General features: G+C 44.1%; 1 protein-coding gene across 1 annotated transcript in view; it reads right to left on the reverse strand.

The window, feature by feature from the left end:
* Nucleotides 1–18,104, reverse strand: part of LOC120048231 (fibroblast growth factor receptor-like 1) — a 54,878-nt gene that overhangs the window by 10,874 nt on the left and 25,900 nt on the right. Inside the window, exon 3 of the mRNA XM_038994027.1 lies at nucleotides 13,388–13,660. Coding sequence (XP_038849955.1) covers nucleotides 13,388–13,660 — 273 coding nt within the window. The remainder of the gene's footprint in view (nucleotides 1–13,387; nucleotides 13,661–18,104) is intronic.

Below are 18,104 nucleotides of genomic sequence, written 5' to 3' on the forward strand. Positions count from 1 at the left end.
CTTGCAACCTTTTGGTTACTAGTCCAATGTTCTAACCACTAGGCTACCTGCCACCCCAGGTTAGTAGGGTTAGTGGAAAATAATAAAGGAAAATATATTTTTAAAATATATATATTTCAAATATTATATATGAGGGATTGGAAATGATGCAGACAATTACATTGATAGAAGCCACAATCTGCAATATTAAAGCTGATCTTTTTAAATGATTGCACAATGAAAATTCCTTGTATTGCAAATTGCAATTAAAATGTGGTATTGTTTTGACTAATACTAATGTTAACCTTGACCATGAACCCTTCTGGCTCTCAGCCAAACCCTCTCCTAGCCTTACTATTAACCTTTAACGTATTTACATACTTAACCTAAACCTCACCCACATCCTGGCACTATCTTTAACCCTAACCTCCCCATGGCATTTGCCCTTGCCCTAGGTCTCAAAAGTCTAGACAGAACTGACTCCCTCACTGCTTGTCCTGCTACCCACACTTATTTACAACGGAGAACTCTTTCTCTGTGTCTCTCTTTGTTCAGCTTAATTTCATATGAGACCAAATGGTTTCAATTTCATCAAACATCCTTTAATCTTTCTCCCTTTTTTTGCCCCAACAAAGGCCTTTCTTCCACTACTCACAAGCATGGATTCATTTGTGTCCATATGTGTTTGTGCTTTGAACTTGCCTCAACTTCCCTACAATGAATGAGGGAAAAAACAAACATGTTCTAGGAGGCCCGGGTGGGTCGGGTTGTCGTGGGGTTCGGTGTTACACTAGCAGTAATCACAATTAGAAATTAGATCATTGTCACGTCGGTGGAAACATGATCAAAGGGGCGACCCTCTCCCTCACGCGCATATTTCACTGTTCGGATGAGTTAATGTAACGCCTCCAGTTTCAACTGTAGCACTGAAACCACTACTCACTGTCAAGAGCTTTTTATCTCTCAACATGTTAACAACTCACAAATCTTACCTCACCGATAGTTCACGGGCCGTTAAGAGAGACAAGAAACAGGGAGCTGCCTGGAAAAATACGTGTAAATCATTCTCGCTCCAAATATTGCCTGGCTTGGAAAGAACAGGGAGAGAAAAGAGAGAAAAGCCGTAGATTTAAAAGGCAACGGATAGGGGTTTGTGGTGGTAACTGTTGAGTCACTCTATTTCCAGGAGTATGGTCAGTTAGGTGGAGGGAGGAAACTGGTGGAGGGTGTGTTCAGTTTTAACCACACTGAGTAATTTATTAACACTGGTGGCTGTGACTCCTGGCAACTAACCCCCCTTTTTCCTTTTACATGGCACAACCCAAAGTGTGCCTGCATTTCTGACAAACTCCACTGTGGCCGCAGCAGACTGAACCACCCCCGCCTGCCTAATACCCCCCCCCCGCCGTCCGTCCGTCTCGTAAAGCATTCTAGAGCTGGGCCTGCCAGTATAATTTCGATACAATTATCCATTTAGGTGAGGGAGGCGTGGGCTAAACTGCAACACATGTAACTCACCGCCTGCAAACAAAGAACAAAAGGTCTGGGGCTGGAGCTGCTCCACCAGGCCCTCTATAAAACCTTCAGCCCTAACTCACTGACCGACTGTCAGACCGCACTCGCCTCCCGTCTGACCAGAATCCACAGTCTCATAGTCATAGAATAGAATGCCTCTCTCTCTCCTACCATGTGTGGTTGTTTGGAGTCAACATTTACACAGGGCATATATAGAACAGCAAGGTCATGCAAGCCAAATAGACTAATCTGCCTAGTATCGAACTATACATGACTGCTCTTCCATTTCTGTTTCAGTGGGTCTGGTAGACTTCCGTTGCCTCTTGTATTGGTATGGTATGTGACCCAGAACTGGGGCAACAACTGTTACCGACTCCATCCCTGATTTACAACTGTCGAGGGAGAGCTTCAGTCCTTTCCTGCAGAATTCCCAAGCGAGGCACTAGTGCTGAGCATTAACAATGTTGGCTGCGTGCGGCCTGGCCCTATAACAACAGGGTTACACAGCAGGGGACTGTATTCCTGCAGACTAAGGGACCACCAAGGCTACAGCCAGGGGTGCAGCCAGTGGTAGGCTACAGCTAGGAATAGGGGTACAGCCAGTGATAGGGGTACAGCCAGCCAGGCCCTGGGGGAGATGGAGGGCCCTTGGGGCCTGGGTGCTGTGAGTGGGACACTGGGGACTAGGGAGGGAAATGGAGTGATGAAGGATTTGTCCCCCTGCCGGACAGGATATCCAGAGTGAGTGGTGGGAAGGTCACTAGAGGTCAGGGTCAAGCTTTACCTCTCCTGAACTCTGACAGCTTCCAAATGTTTTAAACATCCCCTGACAACATAACACTTTTACTACCATGGAGGTAAAAAGAGGGAGACATTGTAAATCCTTGTTTTTGCAAAGGAGCAGCACATAACGCAGCAGCAACAACCCAGCAGTACTTACCCAGCAGTGTGAGATTGGACCTGTGTTTACGATGCCATTAAAACATATCATGCAGCTGCAAAAATGCAGGTCAAGAGCACAACTAATACCTATGGGGTAATTTCCTGCTGCCACTATTGTGGGAAAAACATGTTTCTATTTACACTTGTGTGCAGAAAAGCACAAAGAAAAAGTACTTCAGTGAGAACTGTGGTTTATGTGTTAAAAAATAGTTTTAAAATTACTGTTACCTCACTCGGGTTTACAGCCAAATTATCACACCGAGGCATCAAGAGCCAAGAACAGAATATCAGCTACAGGGATAAAATTACATTTTTATGACAAGTATACTCTACTCAGTGTGTTGCAGGATTGCAGCAGTCATTAAAAAAAAGGGATTGGAACTTGAGGTTAGACTTGCCTCTCTGGCCGTGCTTGCTATGAGGAGGAGTTGATAAGATTGGAGACATGTTGACAACAAGTGTTATTAAATGTCACCAAATACACTATATACAAATGTATGAAGACACCCTTTCAAATTAGTGGATTCGGCTATTTCAGCCACACCCGTTGCTGACAGGTGCATTGAATTGAGCACACAGCCATTCAATTTCCATAGACAAACATTGGCAATAGAATGGCCTTACTGAAGAGCTCAGTGACTTTCAACATGGCACCGTCATAGGTTTCCAACAAGTCAGTTCATCAAATTTCTGCCCAGCTAGAGCTGCCCCGGTCAACTGTAAGTGCCACTATTGTGAAGTGGAAACGTCTAGGAGCAACAACGGCTCATCCGCGAAGTGGTAGGCCACACAAACTCACAGAACGGGACCGCTGAGTGCTGAAGGTTGTAACACTCACTACCGAGTTCCAAATTGCCTCTGGAAGCAATGTCAGCACAATAACTGTTTGTCAGGAGCTTCATTAAAAGGGTTTCCAAGGCTGAGCAGCTGCACACAAGCCAAAGATCACCACGTCAGCTGGAGTGGTGTAAAGCTAGCCGCCATTGGACTCTGGAGCAGTGGAAACGTGTTCTCTGGAGTGATGAATCTCACTTCACCATCTGGCAGTCCGACGGATAAATCTGGGTTTGGCAGATGCCAGGACAACGCTACCTGTCTGAGTGCATAGTGCCAACTGTAAAGTTTGGTGGAGGAATAACGGTCTGGGGCTGTTTTTCATGGTTCGGGCTAAGCCCCTTAGATCCAGTGAAGGGAAATGTATGCTGTAGCGTTAAGAATAACATTCTAGACGATTCTGTGCTTCCAACTTTGTGGCAACAGTTTGGGGAAGGACTTTTCCTGTTTCAGCAGAACAATGATCCCCATGCACAAAGCGAGGTCCATACAGAAATGGTTTGTCGAGATCGGTGGAAGAACTTGACTGGCCTGCACAGAGCCCTAACCTCAACCATAAGACTCCTGAACAGATGTCCCGCCACCTGCCAACCCCCTCTTTTACACTGCTGCTACTCTGGCTATGCATAGACGATAAACACTTTAACTATACCTACATGTACATATTACCCCAATTAGCCCGACTAACCCGTGCCCCCCCACATTGACTTTGTACCACCTGTATATAGCCTCGCTACTGTTATTTTCACTGTCATTTTACTGTTCTTTTTATTTTGTATTTCTTTACTTATCTATTGTTTACCTAATGCCTACTTTTTACTTAACAATTGCACTGTTGGTTAGTGCTTGTAATTAAGTATTTCACTGTAAGGTCTACACCCGTTGTATTCGGGGCACGTGACAAACTTTGATTTGAACCCCATCGAACACCTTTGGGATGAATTGGAACGCCGAAAGCGAGCGAGGCCTAATCGCCCAACATCAGTGCCCGACCTCACTAATGCTCGTGGCTAAATGGAAGCAAGTCCCAGCAGCATTGTTCCAACATCTAGTGGAAAGCCTTCCTAGAAGAGTGGAGGCTGTTAAAGCAGCAAAGGGGGGACCAACTCCATATTATTACCCATGATTTTTACTTTTGGTCATGTAGTGTACCTCTGTGTTGAATACTTAAATGGGAAGTGCACACACTGATTTAGACTCGTTCTTTAGTATGCTCCTCAAGAAATGCTGGCGGCCATGACAGAAGCCAAACATGAGTTGGCTTAGAGGTGTGGCTTGATGTGGTTATTTCTTGGGTGTGCCCTTGTCACCACCAAGACACACCCATCTGTCAGAACCTTGCCTACAGCCATTTCCCCTTCTTCGATGAGGTTTAACAGCGGTTGGCATCCAATAAATGTTGCATTACTGCCACCAACTAGACTGGAATATAACTCCCTTATACCTTGCTTGAAAAAGTAAATCAACAAATACCCTACCATCTAACCCTACACTCATTAAAAACCCACCACCCTACTCCACTATTTAAACCTATCTAGTCCTACCTCAGGCCAACAGTCTGAAAGGACGGGACACCACCACTCAACACACCCTGTAAGTCTTCTGATGTCAAATCTTGTACACCCAAATATTTCTCTGCAGTTGCCACCACTACCTCTATTTTCTGCAATTTAAGTTCCATCCCTGTAGTACAGTTGATAACCATTGCTATGAATGCTAAATAGCCAATCACATATCACTCTTTGGCCTTTCCCTCTGTACTGATACAGATCTAGTACACACACGACTCCCCCTAGAACCTTCTTCTTCAACTTTCTTCACTGCCTCAGCATACGACACCCTCTGCCTTACTCTAACCCTGGTAACATCAACCTGCCTCTCTCGCAGCGGACACTTCAGATTCCCAACCCTACAGGCACCCCTACAATTAACACATACCGCTTCTTTCCCCAATGCTACACATTCGTTTGTCTCCCTTCTGCACACCTTGGAACCTCCCTCCTGCACACTGCTGCCACATTCCCATAAGCTTGACACCTGTAACAATGTAATGTATTTGACACATAAGCTTGTACGGGATAACTGAAATATCCAAACATTAATTTTGTCGGGCAGGGACTCAACATCAAAACTCAATGACTCTTGTGTTTCACCACTCATGCCACCCTTTCTGTGTCACACCAAATTACAAGCATCACAAACACTGGGAATCTTCCCCTTCAGTTGATCCACTTTCACAGTAATCACTCCTTTCAATTTGCTCGAGAGCGAAACAAGTCACATCTCTTGTCCCAATTAACACCAAACCACTTCAGGTTACCTTCACTGATTCCATAGCACCCAATCGTTTTCACCCACCCTGAAATCACAGAAGGCAGGGGTCCACCTTCTACAAAAATGTCACAGACTCATCTTTATCCTCTGAGGATTTCACCACACCTGCTACCTCCGATAATTCGCCCTCAATTCCATTTCTCCTCCAGACCTCGATTTGGAATTCGACTCATTCTGCTTACACTTTCTACCATTCTTCTTCGCCAAACCATCTGCCTTTTTTCTAAAAATGTTACCCGACTCAAGCTCACCCTCCCTCTCTTCGATTTCCTCTGCCTATATGTCTCCTTATGATAATATTGTACTTCTCCTAACATACATTTCATTTTTGGCCTCTCAAGGGACACCATTTCAGCTGTTTTCCCCCACTCAACCACAACAAACAAACCTCCTGCACGTTGAGTTCAATAACTACAGGCAGATAGATGTCAGAGGAAGCTTTGAATAGGTCAGTAGCCCACAGAGTAATATGAGAATGCAATTGCTGAATAAACAACCCTTTACATAATACAATAGTAGCAGTGTTCAGCTAATATAACAATGTGCACCTTTCATTGTCATTCCCAGCTGATACAGATACTGTGCCTCTCCCTCCCCATATTGACGGATACCATTCAATTCAATAATACAAAAGACAATACAAGTTGTGTCTAGTAAAAAATGTATGCCAAGTGCAAGGTCTCTCTCCATTTACAGACATCAGTTTCAAGCCCGTCTGTCAGTCTGGACATCACATCATCTTGCAAGTCTCCATGTGTTGGCTCCATACACGTTTCTGTGAACACATAGTCACTGTTCTATTAACAGTGGTAGTTAGGATAGGTAATATCTGACACACAAACAGGTACTATGTTGAAGTTTGAACAGGTCAGACTAAACATACCTCATTATGGTCTCCCCATCACGATGGTTGGTGAGCAGGCAAGAGGTGAGGCCTTTGCCAGTGCCCCATTGATGGGCATGGCAGCGCAGATCAGCTCCTGGCCCCTCATCAAAGATACTGGTCGGTCACACACACAGAGCACTGATTACGTTATTAATGGTTGTTATGATTAGCCTGGTGGAACCAACCTGATCACTGCATTCACCTTTCTATTTCACTTCCGATATCATGACATTGGAAGTGAAATAGAATGGTAAACGCAGCGATCCGGTTGGTTCCAACAGGCTAGATTATGAAGGTGAATTGGGACAAAACTCGAAACTGTTTTGACCTTCGACCAGGTCAAATTTCACCAACCTGATTCCATTTATAGGAAAGCGCACAGCGAGGGCATGTCTACGTGATGCTGAGAGTTCCCTTGCTGGTCTTTTCTATGTTGCATGTTCGGCTGCAAACTGGACATCTCTCGAACAACTGCAGCAGGCAATCCTTTTAAACACCACCTCATCTTATGAGGTGGTGTTGACTGGGAGGGCCTGTGACATGGGGACAGCCAAGTGCAAAGGTTTTTTGATAATGCACTTCACTACCAAAATGACTCTACAACTTGTATCTGCTTGGCTGGGCAATTAACCTACTAGTTCATCAAACCAGGTATTTTCTCACACAACACACATTAACATTGTCATCAGGGCAGTAACTCGGGTCAAGCGAATTCATGGTCGTCACTAGTTACCACAGCCACAAAGTCCCAAAGCCTGCCTATTTCTACAATTTCTCTTCTTAAAATGTGATTTTAAACCTAACCATATTTACCCTATCCTTAGTCAGACTGCTAAAATTATGCCTAACCCTAACTTTAAATTAGGGGTATCAAACATACAATCCAGCCTGCGGGTGGTTTGAATTATAAAAAATGACAATGTAGAATAATAGTGAAGACAAAAAAACTATGAAATAATACATATGGAATCATGTAGTAACCACAACAAGTGTTCTTCAAAGTAGCCACCCTTTGCCTTGATGACAGCTTTGCACACTCTTGGCATTCTCTCAACCAGCTTCACCTGGAATGCTTTTCCAACAGTCTTGAAGGAGTTCCCACATATGCTGAGCCCTTGTTGGCTGCTTTTCCTTCACTCTGCCTTAAATTAAGACCAAAAAACAAATTTTGTATAAAACTTTGACGATATAGCCAATTTTGAGTTTGTGGCTGTGGTAACTAGTGGGCACGCTAATTGTATGCTTTACAGGTGTAGACTGACTAGCTCCAGATTGGATTAGATACAGGCCGGTGACGCCATTACGGTTTGTTGCTCCTAGTTCACTGTATTAGTCAGACGCAGTCATGAGTTAGCTACCATCATAGCTGCATCGATTATTTCGTACAATACAAAATGTACTTGTATGAGTTACGAATTAACTTGCAAATCCGACTTGTAGCATAACGTTAGCTAGCATTATAACATTTTAACGTCACATAACCAGCAGTATCTACACAAACTTATGAGCTACGACCTAATTAAATTGTAATGAGTACGCTAACGTTAACTACTCATTCTCGCTTTATTAAAAGATAGCTACTTACATAAATCAGCAATAACATTAGCAAAATTATACCAGAGAGGTCATTATATTCCAGTATCTCTGGCTATACTCACCACCACCGGTCGTTGCACACCAAACTAGCGTTACTGGTGCAGACTTGGGGACCGACGAACTCCAAGCACATATTCCACATACTAGGGTTCTTCGGCCGGGCATGCATACCATAAAACTTTGGCAGTGAAGGCATGTTCAATCCGTATAGGTTCCGTGATCCTTTGAAAGCGTTGGGGGTGATGAAACAATTATGCCCCATTCAATGAAGGGAAGCGGAGGGGCGATTTGCACGTGGAGTTTGGCAAAAGGGGGCATGAATTGTTGACAATTGTAATCCAAACTCATCCTTAATTTACTCGTTGTGACGCACTGAGGTTCCAAACTCAGTTTTACACTGTATGACCAAAATTATCCTATTTCCACTTTGTAGTCAATTTTGACCCCAAAAAAGAAATGTTTCTGACTTATATCGATGCCACATATACCATTTTCAAAGGGAGTAGTTGCTTTTTAGGGGCAGTTGCTCTTTAAATCTGGCTTGAGTTGCCCTTTCGGTCTGTCTGTCTGTCGTACTACAGCCTGACATGCAGTACCAGTCAAAAGTTCAAAAGTTTGGACACATTTACTCATTCCAGAGTTTTCCTTTATTTTTTACAATTTTCTACATTGTAGAATAATAGCGAAGACTTCAAAACTATGAAATAACAGATGTAGTAACCAAAAAAGTGTTAAACAAATCAACATATATTTTATATTTGAGATTCTTCAAAGTAGCCACCCTTTGCCTTGATGACAGCTTTGCACACTCTTGGCATTCTCTCAACCAGCTTCATGAGTTAGTCATCTGGAATGCATTTCAATTAACAGGTGTGCCTTGTTAAAAGTTAATTTGTGGAATTTCTTTCTTTCTTAATGTGTTTGAGCCAATCAGTTGGGTTGTGACATGGTAGGGGTGGTATACAGAAGATAGCCCTATTTGGTAAAAGACCAAGTCCATATCATGGCAAGAACAGCTCAAGTAACAGACACATCTCCACATCAACTGTTCAGAGGAGACTGAATCAGGCCTTCATGGTCGAATTACTACAAAGAAACCACTACTAAAGGACACCAATAATAAGAAGAGACTTGCTTGGGCCAAGAAACATGAGGAATGGACATTACACCGGTGGAGTCCAAATTTGAGATTTTTGGTTGCAACCGCCATGTCTTTGTGAGACGCAGAGTAGGTGAACGGATGATCTTTGCATGTGTGGTTCCCACCGTGAAGCATGGAGGAGGTGTGATGGTGTGGGGGTGCTTTGCTGGTGACACTGTCAGTGATTTATTTAGAATTCAAGGCACACTTAACCAGCATGGCTACCACAGCATTCTGCAGCGATACGCCATCCCATCTGGTTTGGGCTTAGTGGGACTATCAGGACAATGACACAACACACCTCCAGGCTGTGTAAGGGCTATTTGACCAAGAAGGAGAGTGATGGAGTGCTGCATCAGATGACCTGGCCCCCACAATCACTCAACCTCAACCCGATGGTTTGGGATGAGTTGGACCGCAGAGTGAAGGAAAAGCAGCCATCAAGTGCTCAGCATATGTGGGAACTCCTTTAAGATTGTTGGAAAAGCATTCCAGGTGAAGCTGGTTGAGAGAATGCCAAGAGTGTGCAAAGCTGTCATCAAGGCAAAGGGTGGCTACTTTTAAGAATATAAAATATATTTTGATTTGTTTAACACGTTTTTGGTTACTACATGATTCCAGATATGTTATTTTGTAGTTTTGAGGTCTTCACTATTATTGTACAATGTAGGAAATAGTAAAAATAAAGAAAAAAAGTAGGTGTCCAAACTTTTGACTGGTACTGTATCTCTGCATCAGTGGAGTCTCCTCAGAGGAGGAAAGGGAGGACCATTCTCCTCAGTGAATTTCATAAAACTATAAATAGTAAAACATTTAAAAAGTTGTCCTTTTTAGATAAAACTATACTAAACATATTCAAGTGACCAAATAATTGATTTAAACACACTGTTTTACAATGAAGGTCTACAGTAGTCTCAACAGCACTCTATAGGATAGCACCATAGTGTAGCCGGAGGACAGCTAGCTTCCGTCCTCTGGGAATATTGACTTCAATACAAAACCTTGGAGGCTCATGGTTCTCACTCCCCTTCCATTGACTTACACAGTAATTATGACAACTTCCGGAGGACGTCCTCCAACCTATCAGAGATCTTGCAGCATGAACTGACATGTTATCCACCCAATCAAAGGATCAGAGAATGAATCTAGTACTGAAAGCATAAGCTACAGCTATATAGCACTGCAGTGCATACAATATGGTGAGTAGTTGACTCAAAGAGAGAGAAAGACAGTAGTTTAACAGTTTTGAACAAATTAACTTCTTAAAAAATGAAGGAAAAGCAAGAGAGATAGCTATATTTCATATTTTTTTCACTTTCACTTACTTTGCCACCAAATGCAGCTAGCTGGTTTAGCCTACTCAAACACCCGGCTCAAACAGAGGGATGCTATGTTAGCTAGCTGGCTATGACTATCCAACACAACACTGGAACTCTTCCAAGTCAAGGTAAGCTTTTGTTTTACTAATTTATTGCCACCGGGACCTGCCGGTGTAACTGCTAAAGTGCTTACTGAACTGCTTACTGATTGTACACTGTAACGTTACTCTATGATTGTAGCGGGTTTACTAACGCGTTAGTTATATTAGCTATGAAGATGTGGATGTAACTTAAGGCAGCCCTCTGTACCTTTCTGATTCAGAGGGGTTGGGTTAAATGCGGAAGACACATTTCAGTTGAATGCAGTTGTACAACTGACTAGGTATCCCTCTTTCTTTCTTTCTTTCTTTCTTTCTTTCTTTCTTTCTTTCTTTCTTTCTTTCTTTCTTTCTTTAGCTAATATGGTGACAACGATGTAGGCTGTGTGTAGCGGTTATGATATGATTTGGCATGGAAAGTTTTTTTTCTCGCCTGCTCACACACAGCTGATGTGTTGTGCATTGAAGTCCACAAGTGGAGGGAAAAGGGGAGAGGAGGAGAGTGCATAGATGCGAGAAGGAATGCAATGTGGCTGTTATGAAAGTGAACTGTGTTTACGTGTGATCAGGGGTGTATTCAATCCGCCGATTCTGTTGAAAAACCTTTCTTAAACGGAAGCAAACGAAACGGGGATAAACATACCTGAATTTGTCCAATATAAACTCTCGTTTGCAACTGTTGGACTAAAGATTACACCTTAGATCAGCTAGATGCAGGCAAGAGTGTGCAAGGCAGTATTGAATGTGTCACTATCTGTCCATGTGTCACTGTCTGTTACCTCATATTTTTCTCTCGACCTGTGTGCACCTACGTTCTAAACTTTCATTCGTAGGCTAGTTGTAGCAACCTTATGATGGGTATAGTGAAAATTTGAGTATCATTTAGTAGCCTAAACCTATCGATGTTACATTGAACTGGGTGAATGGAATATGAATGACAGTCATCCAATATGATGTAATAGAAATAAAGCCATGCTCATGAAAAAATAATGTGGGTTCTCCCTCATCTTAAACGGCAGCGACCGCCACTGATCTGATCAGTGTTTTTTGTTGCAGGGGAGGCCCTGAGTGGTACCAGTCAGGGGCCTCGGAAGGGTCACTAGAGTTTTTTCATACCCCGTTTAAACTTAATTCAACAGATCGAATTTGGCAAAGTCACATCCCTTGCTTTGTGTCACAAACTTACAACAATCATAAACCATCAGCCCATATCCTTCACAAATTGCCCTGAGCCTCTGTATTAAACACAGACTGAAACTACATATTTTAGCCTGTTTTGTTCTAGGGCTATTGTTAGTTAATGACTTCAGTAAGACTTCAGCACAGTGAGTCCCAGAGAGAGCAAGGCCACTATAACTCACAGTTCCACATTACTCCAGGGGACCAAACAGGAAAGCAGCAGGCTACCTTCACTCCCCACGCAGGGAGGCTGGAGGGAGGGGAGGCCCTGTTCAGAGTTCCAACATGACGAGGAGGACACAGAGGACGAGGTCCGTGGAGGTCGATCAGGGCCAGTTCAGCCACCTCAGTCATCAACAGAGTAATTACCCTCCCTCCTCCTCTATATCCTCCACACACACACACACACACACACACACACACACACACACACACACACACACACACACACACACACACACACACACACACACACACACACACACACACACACACACACACACACACACACACACACACACACACACACACACACACACACACACACAGACCAAGGCCAGCACAGGAAGGGCTGGGGGCTCCGTCCCGCTCAGCGCTCCTCACAACTTCTCAGTCTTTCAGCATCACTGGACCGGAGCAGATTTATAGTGGTGCAGGCGGCAGGACGTCTATTTCAGCGGTCTCCTTGACGAGTGCTTTGGCAGAGAATGCCCGGTCTACAGTCCCCCAGCAGCCATCCCTCCTCAATCTCAACCAGAACTATTTCGCAAAAGCTACACTGCCAAACCCCCCCCCCCTCCAACCACCTTCCAGACAGAGTTCATTCTTTTACCACACAACCTCACACACTGATACACACACGCAACATTAATTTCTCATTGTGTCAGAGGGGGGTGAAACCCCCGACAGTGTGTGTAAAATAAGGAACACTGGATTAAATTACCGGCACCATAAACAAGCACTAGGGTGTAGTGTGACAGGAGCAGCCGGTAAAGAATCCTCTCTTTGTTCTCCTGAGGTTTGATATGAAACCTGACAGAAGAGCTGCTGGGGTTCTGTAATGCTAACAAGTCATAAATTGGCATTGTTACAATGCTCACTTGTACATTTTCATTTTGCATCGGTTACGTAAATGAAACCATATTCTTTTAATAACGCCAGGGCTGCCAGTCATGTCGGTTCTGTCAAATATAATCACATCTAGGGGCTAACGTGGGGCCAGTAGGCCTCCTGTATTACAATCCCTCTTGATGTGAACTGTGACTGTAGAATCAAGGCTAGGTCACACTACTAGACCAAGGTACTGGGGAAATGTTGCCGTCATTTTATATGGACACGTCTTAGTAACATTTCAGGGAGTATGTCTGATATGGGACAGGTTTGGAGTTATTCAGTTAACTGACTAAGGTATGAGAGAATATAGAGAGGTACGTATTCATTAAAGGAGTCAAAGAGAATTAAAGCATAAGGCATGTGTGTATGTAATGTGTGTTTACATGATGTGTATGAAATGTAAGTGTGTGGACATTGACTAGGGATGAGATCAGACGCTCCTTGGCCCTACCGATGACGATGAGGGTGTAGTTGAGGGCAATGCTTCCGAAGCCGTTTGTGACACGGCACATATACACCCCCGCGTCGCCCAGCTCCACCTCTTTGATCTTCAGGCTCTGTTTCAGCACCCGGTAGCGGCTCCAGCCCGGGTGTACGTTACGCCCGTCCTTCACCCACAGGATCAGGGGAGGAGGGTCACCCTCTACGGGGCACGCCAGCCGCACCGTCTGCCCCAACCTCGCTGTCTGGCGCTCCTCCACCTGACGACTCACCCACGGGGGACCTGAGAGAGGGGCAGACAACGATCACATCATTTTTTTCTCTACAGCTTTTTTATTCAAAAATATCCGAATCCGAATCATCTTTATTCGCCAAGTTCATTTACACATACTCCGAATTTTACGTGGTGATACGGTGCTGCTAGTGATAGGCAAGGTACGGTGAACATAGAGCTGTAAGAGAATGAGCAGTGGATAAACAAATATACAGTTTTAGCTATCTAAATGCAGAGAGAGGAACAGAGTGCAAATGGAGTATAGTGCAGTTATTTTGTGTGCAGTACACCCTTTGTCACGTTGGATCATGATGTCGTGGTGTATAATCACAGACACAAATGATAGTTTCTCCTACAGGTACATTGTTTTGTGGATTACTTATTCAGAGGAGTTAGTCGCCAGACCTGGGCATCTGGTAAGACATACTAACGTTCTGCTAAGGAAAATAGCCTGCAGTGGACGAGGGTCCATGTTTGAATCATGCTCCAATGGCCTTGATGCTGGACAAGCAGTTCAATTCATACAGCAAAGATTGTCATTGGAATCATAGCATAGTTTCCTTTCATAATTCCCTACATTTTTCATTACATTTCCATGTTATTCTATCAATGGGCCTTGCATAGCCTATTTGCTGGTTAAATCATTTAAATGAACTGACTATAATTCCACCATTCAAGAATATTCAGTACTGTATGTTTAATTTGCAGTTTAATTCAAACTCACGTTGATGTTTTGCTGCACCTTGTAAATAAAACACCTTCGTCTATCATATGACACATTCTATTCATTCTGTTGCTGCTGGCGACACAGGGTCTAATGACCTTGGGCAGGTGAGCCAGATGAACCATGGAAAATAAAATGGAATTAGAGAGGCAGACCGGAGACCTGCTTCCCCCTAACTAACACTAAGCCTGTCTCTGAGTCAACTACTGTTTGACTCGGTGAGGGGGGCCCTGTGTCAACTTCACTCCACACACATGCATGCACGCACCCACACACACACTGTACGTGCCCAGGCCCTCAGACACAGATGTGTAAGAAGGTGTGTATAGAACCGGGTTAGGCTACCCCAAGGGATCTTTCCTATCAGCAAAATAAACCAACTTGGGTACGCCTAAAGTCCACTCAAAAACATAAACCTTCTCAAGAAGAGCGAGGGGCAACTTTGGGGGCTTTTACTCAACTATTTGAGGGGGATTCTCTTTTTTTTTTTTATATACGGTCCTTGCGTGCACAAGGCTCTTTTCATCCTGTTCATTCAGACCTCCGAGACTCCCATGAGAGCTCCCTTTCCATTTCCTCTGGCCCTCCTGAGCTGCCTCAGCACTGGGGCCCGGGTGTGTGTGTGTTGGACGACAGTGGGCTGGGGTGTGTGTGTGTTGGACGGCAGTTAGCCGGTGTGTGTGCGTGTCTGTGTGTATGTAAGCGTGTGTGTGCGTTGGACGGCACCGCTCATTCATGCCTGGTACTGTCACATCCTGTAGCAGTACCAGCAGCTGCTGTGAGAACTGCCAAGATTATAGGAATCTAAAAACAAAACTCCCTCCTCCAAAATAAAGTATCTCTCTCTTTCTCTCTCTTTCTCTCTCTCTCTGCGCTACACATCTCTGTGGAGGAGTGAAGTGTTTTCACCTGGTGTCTACTGGTTGCCATCCAGGAAAGTGCCAGAAGAAAAAGCGGCAGAAAAAGTAAAGATTGTTTTGGTGCTGGAATTAAATTACAGCACATTCCATAACGTTAGGCCGAGATGGTTTCACTGACTGCACCAAGTATGGAATAAAATTCCTCCGTCTTCATGAATAGAACATAAAGGTAGAGCATAAAGACCTATTCCAGCCGGTTTGAATGTTAACACAGCATTCTCTCATAAACGGATCATTACATTGACCTTCGCTAATTCACCTCACTGGGAAAAAGGTTGGCTTCAAGGCATTCATACTGTATGTGAGATTTGGCTTAGTATTGGCAGTCTAAACGCAGGTTGGGTGGATCCATGGAGGCCTCATTGAAACAGCCTGGCTGCCAGTAAGTCAGCACCAGATGAGTGAGACAGAGAGGCTGAAGTAAAGAGCCTCCTTCTCCCCAATCTCACCCACCAGGCTGCTCCCTCGGACGTGGCGCACCTCACTCACAGTCACATATAACCGGGGAGAGGTGGAATGAAAGACAGGAGAGGAGGAGGAGAGTAGAGGGGGTACACAAAAGCATGACTGTCTGTTTGTCAGTTAGGCTGGTTGGTGCTGTTGTGGAGGTGTCTGGTTGTCACACAAGTTGGCTCAGAGACTGGCGGATCGGCGTTGAAGTGGCCTGGGGAGCTGAGAGAACGGTGGAGAGTGGCGTTGGGCCGCTCTTGGGTGCTAACACACACTACACCCCACTGTAGACACACCGAGGCTGGGGAATGGAGGGGTGGACAGACAGAGACCCCTACTACCACTCTGTGAGCCTCACACACACACACACACACACACACACACACACACACACACACACACACACACACACACACACACACACACACACACACACACACACACACACACACACACACACACACACACACACACACACACACTGCTGGGTGCTGAGAGAGATCAGAGACAAGTGCTCTAATATAACAGGCCTGGGGGGATCGTAGGGCAGTGTGGGAGTGATATGACTGTCTGAGACTTGGGCAGGGCCCCCCTAATGTGTTGTGTGTGTGTGTGTGTGTGTGTGTGTGTGTGTGTGTGTGTGTGTGTGTGTGTGTGTGTGTGTGTGTGTGTGTGTGTGTGTGTGTGTGTGTGTGTGTGTGTGTGAGAGAGAGAAAGAGAACAAGAGAGAGAAAGAGAGAACCTCCACTAATACACCCACCCAAGTCCCATCCTGCAACCTAAGAGGCATTCACCAGATGCTCAGCATGCTCTGCTTAAACCTAATGGTCTGAGCCTAAACCACACGGATAACAACAGTGAACACTATGGAACACAAAGCTTTGACTATCTCATGCTGGAATATACAAGGTCTGAGGTCATCTGTCTTTGGCCTAAAGAGCAGAAACCCAGACCACCAAAATACAGACATTGTCATCCTACAAGAAACATGGTATAGAGGTTGCCCTCTAGGTTACAAGGAGTAGGTAGTCCCATCCACCAAACTACTAGGTGTGAAACAGGGTAGAGACTCAGACTGTTAATTTGGTATAGAGCAGACCTAACCCACTCTATTAAATTAAACAAAACAGGAGCATTTTACATCTGGTTAGAAATAAATAAGGAAATGATCTCAAAATAGAAAAATGTAGCCATGTGTGCTATCTACATCCCCCCCAAAAGAATCCCCATACATTAACGATGACAGCTTCTCCATCCAAGAGGGGGAGATCAACCACTTCCAGGCCCAGGGACATGTACTAGTCTGTGGCGACCTAAATGCCAGAACTGGACAAGAAACTGACACTGTCAGCACTCAGGGGGACACAAACACCTACCTGGAGGTAACATCATTCCCTCCCCAATATGCCCCGGTAGACACAACTATGACAAAACAACCAACAAAAATGGGCCACAACTCCTGTAGCTCTGTCGCATGCTGGGTCTGTACATAGTCAATGGTAGTCTTTGAGGGGACAACTACGGTAGGTACACCTACAGCTCATCCCTTGGCAGTAGTACTGTAGATTACTTTATCACCAACCTCAACCCAGAGTCTCTCAGAGCATTCACTGTCAGCCCACTGACACCCCTATTAGATCACAACAAAATCACAGTCTTCTTGAACAGAGAAATACTGAATCATGAGACATCAAAGCCGAACAAACTGCATACTATTAAGAAATGCTATACATGGAAGCAAAGTAGAGTAGAAACCTACCAAAAAACTATTGGGCAACAACAATTTCAATCCCTTTCAGACAACTTCCTGGACAAAAAGTTTCACTGCAATAGTGAAGGTGTAAACTTGGCAGTAGAAAGCCAAAACAGTATATATGACCTTTCAGCTTCCCTATCAAATGTAAAAATGTCAAACAGACAACCTCAGAAAATGAACAACAATGACAAATGGTTTGATGAAGAATGTAAAAACCTAAGAAAGAAATTGAGAAACCTATCCAACCAAAAACACAGAGACCAAGAAAACCTGAGCCTTCACTATGGTGAAACACTGAAACAGTACAGAAATACATTAAGAAAAATAAGAAACAGCACTTCAGAAACCAGCTCAATGTAATCCATAGAATCTAACCACTTATGGGAAAAGTGGAACACACTAATCAAACAACAACACAAAGAGCTAACTATTCAAAATTGAGATGTATGGATAAACCACTTCTCCAATCGTTGTGGCCCTATAAAAAAGAACAAACAGCAAAAACATGATCAATTACAAATCAGTTATTAACACTACCAAAACCCACTGGATTCTCCAATTACATTGAATGAACTATAGGACAAAATACAAACATTTTGATGG

The sequence above is a fragment of the Salvelinus namaycush genome, chromosome 5 (assembly GCF_016432855.1).
Source record: "Salvelinus namaycush isolate Seneca chromosome 5, SaNama_1.0, whole genome shotgun sequence".
NCBI lineage: Eukaryota > Metazoa > Chordata > Actinopteri > Salmoniformes > Salmonidae > Salvelinus > Salvelinus namaycush.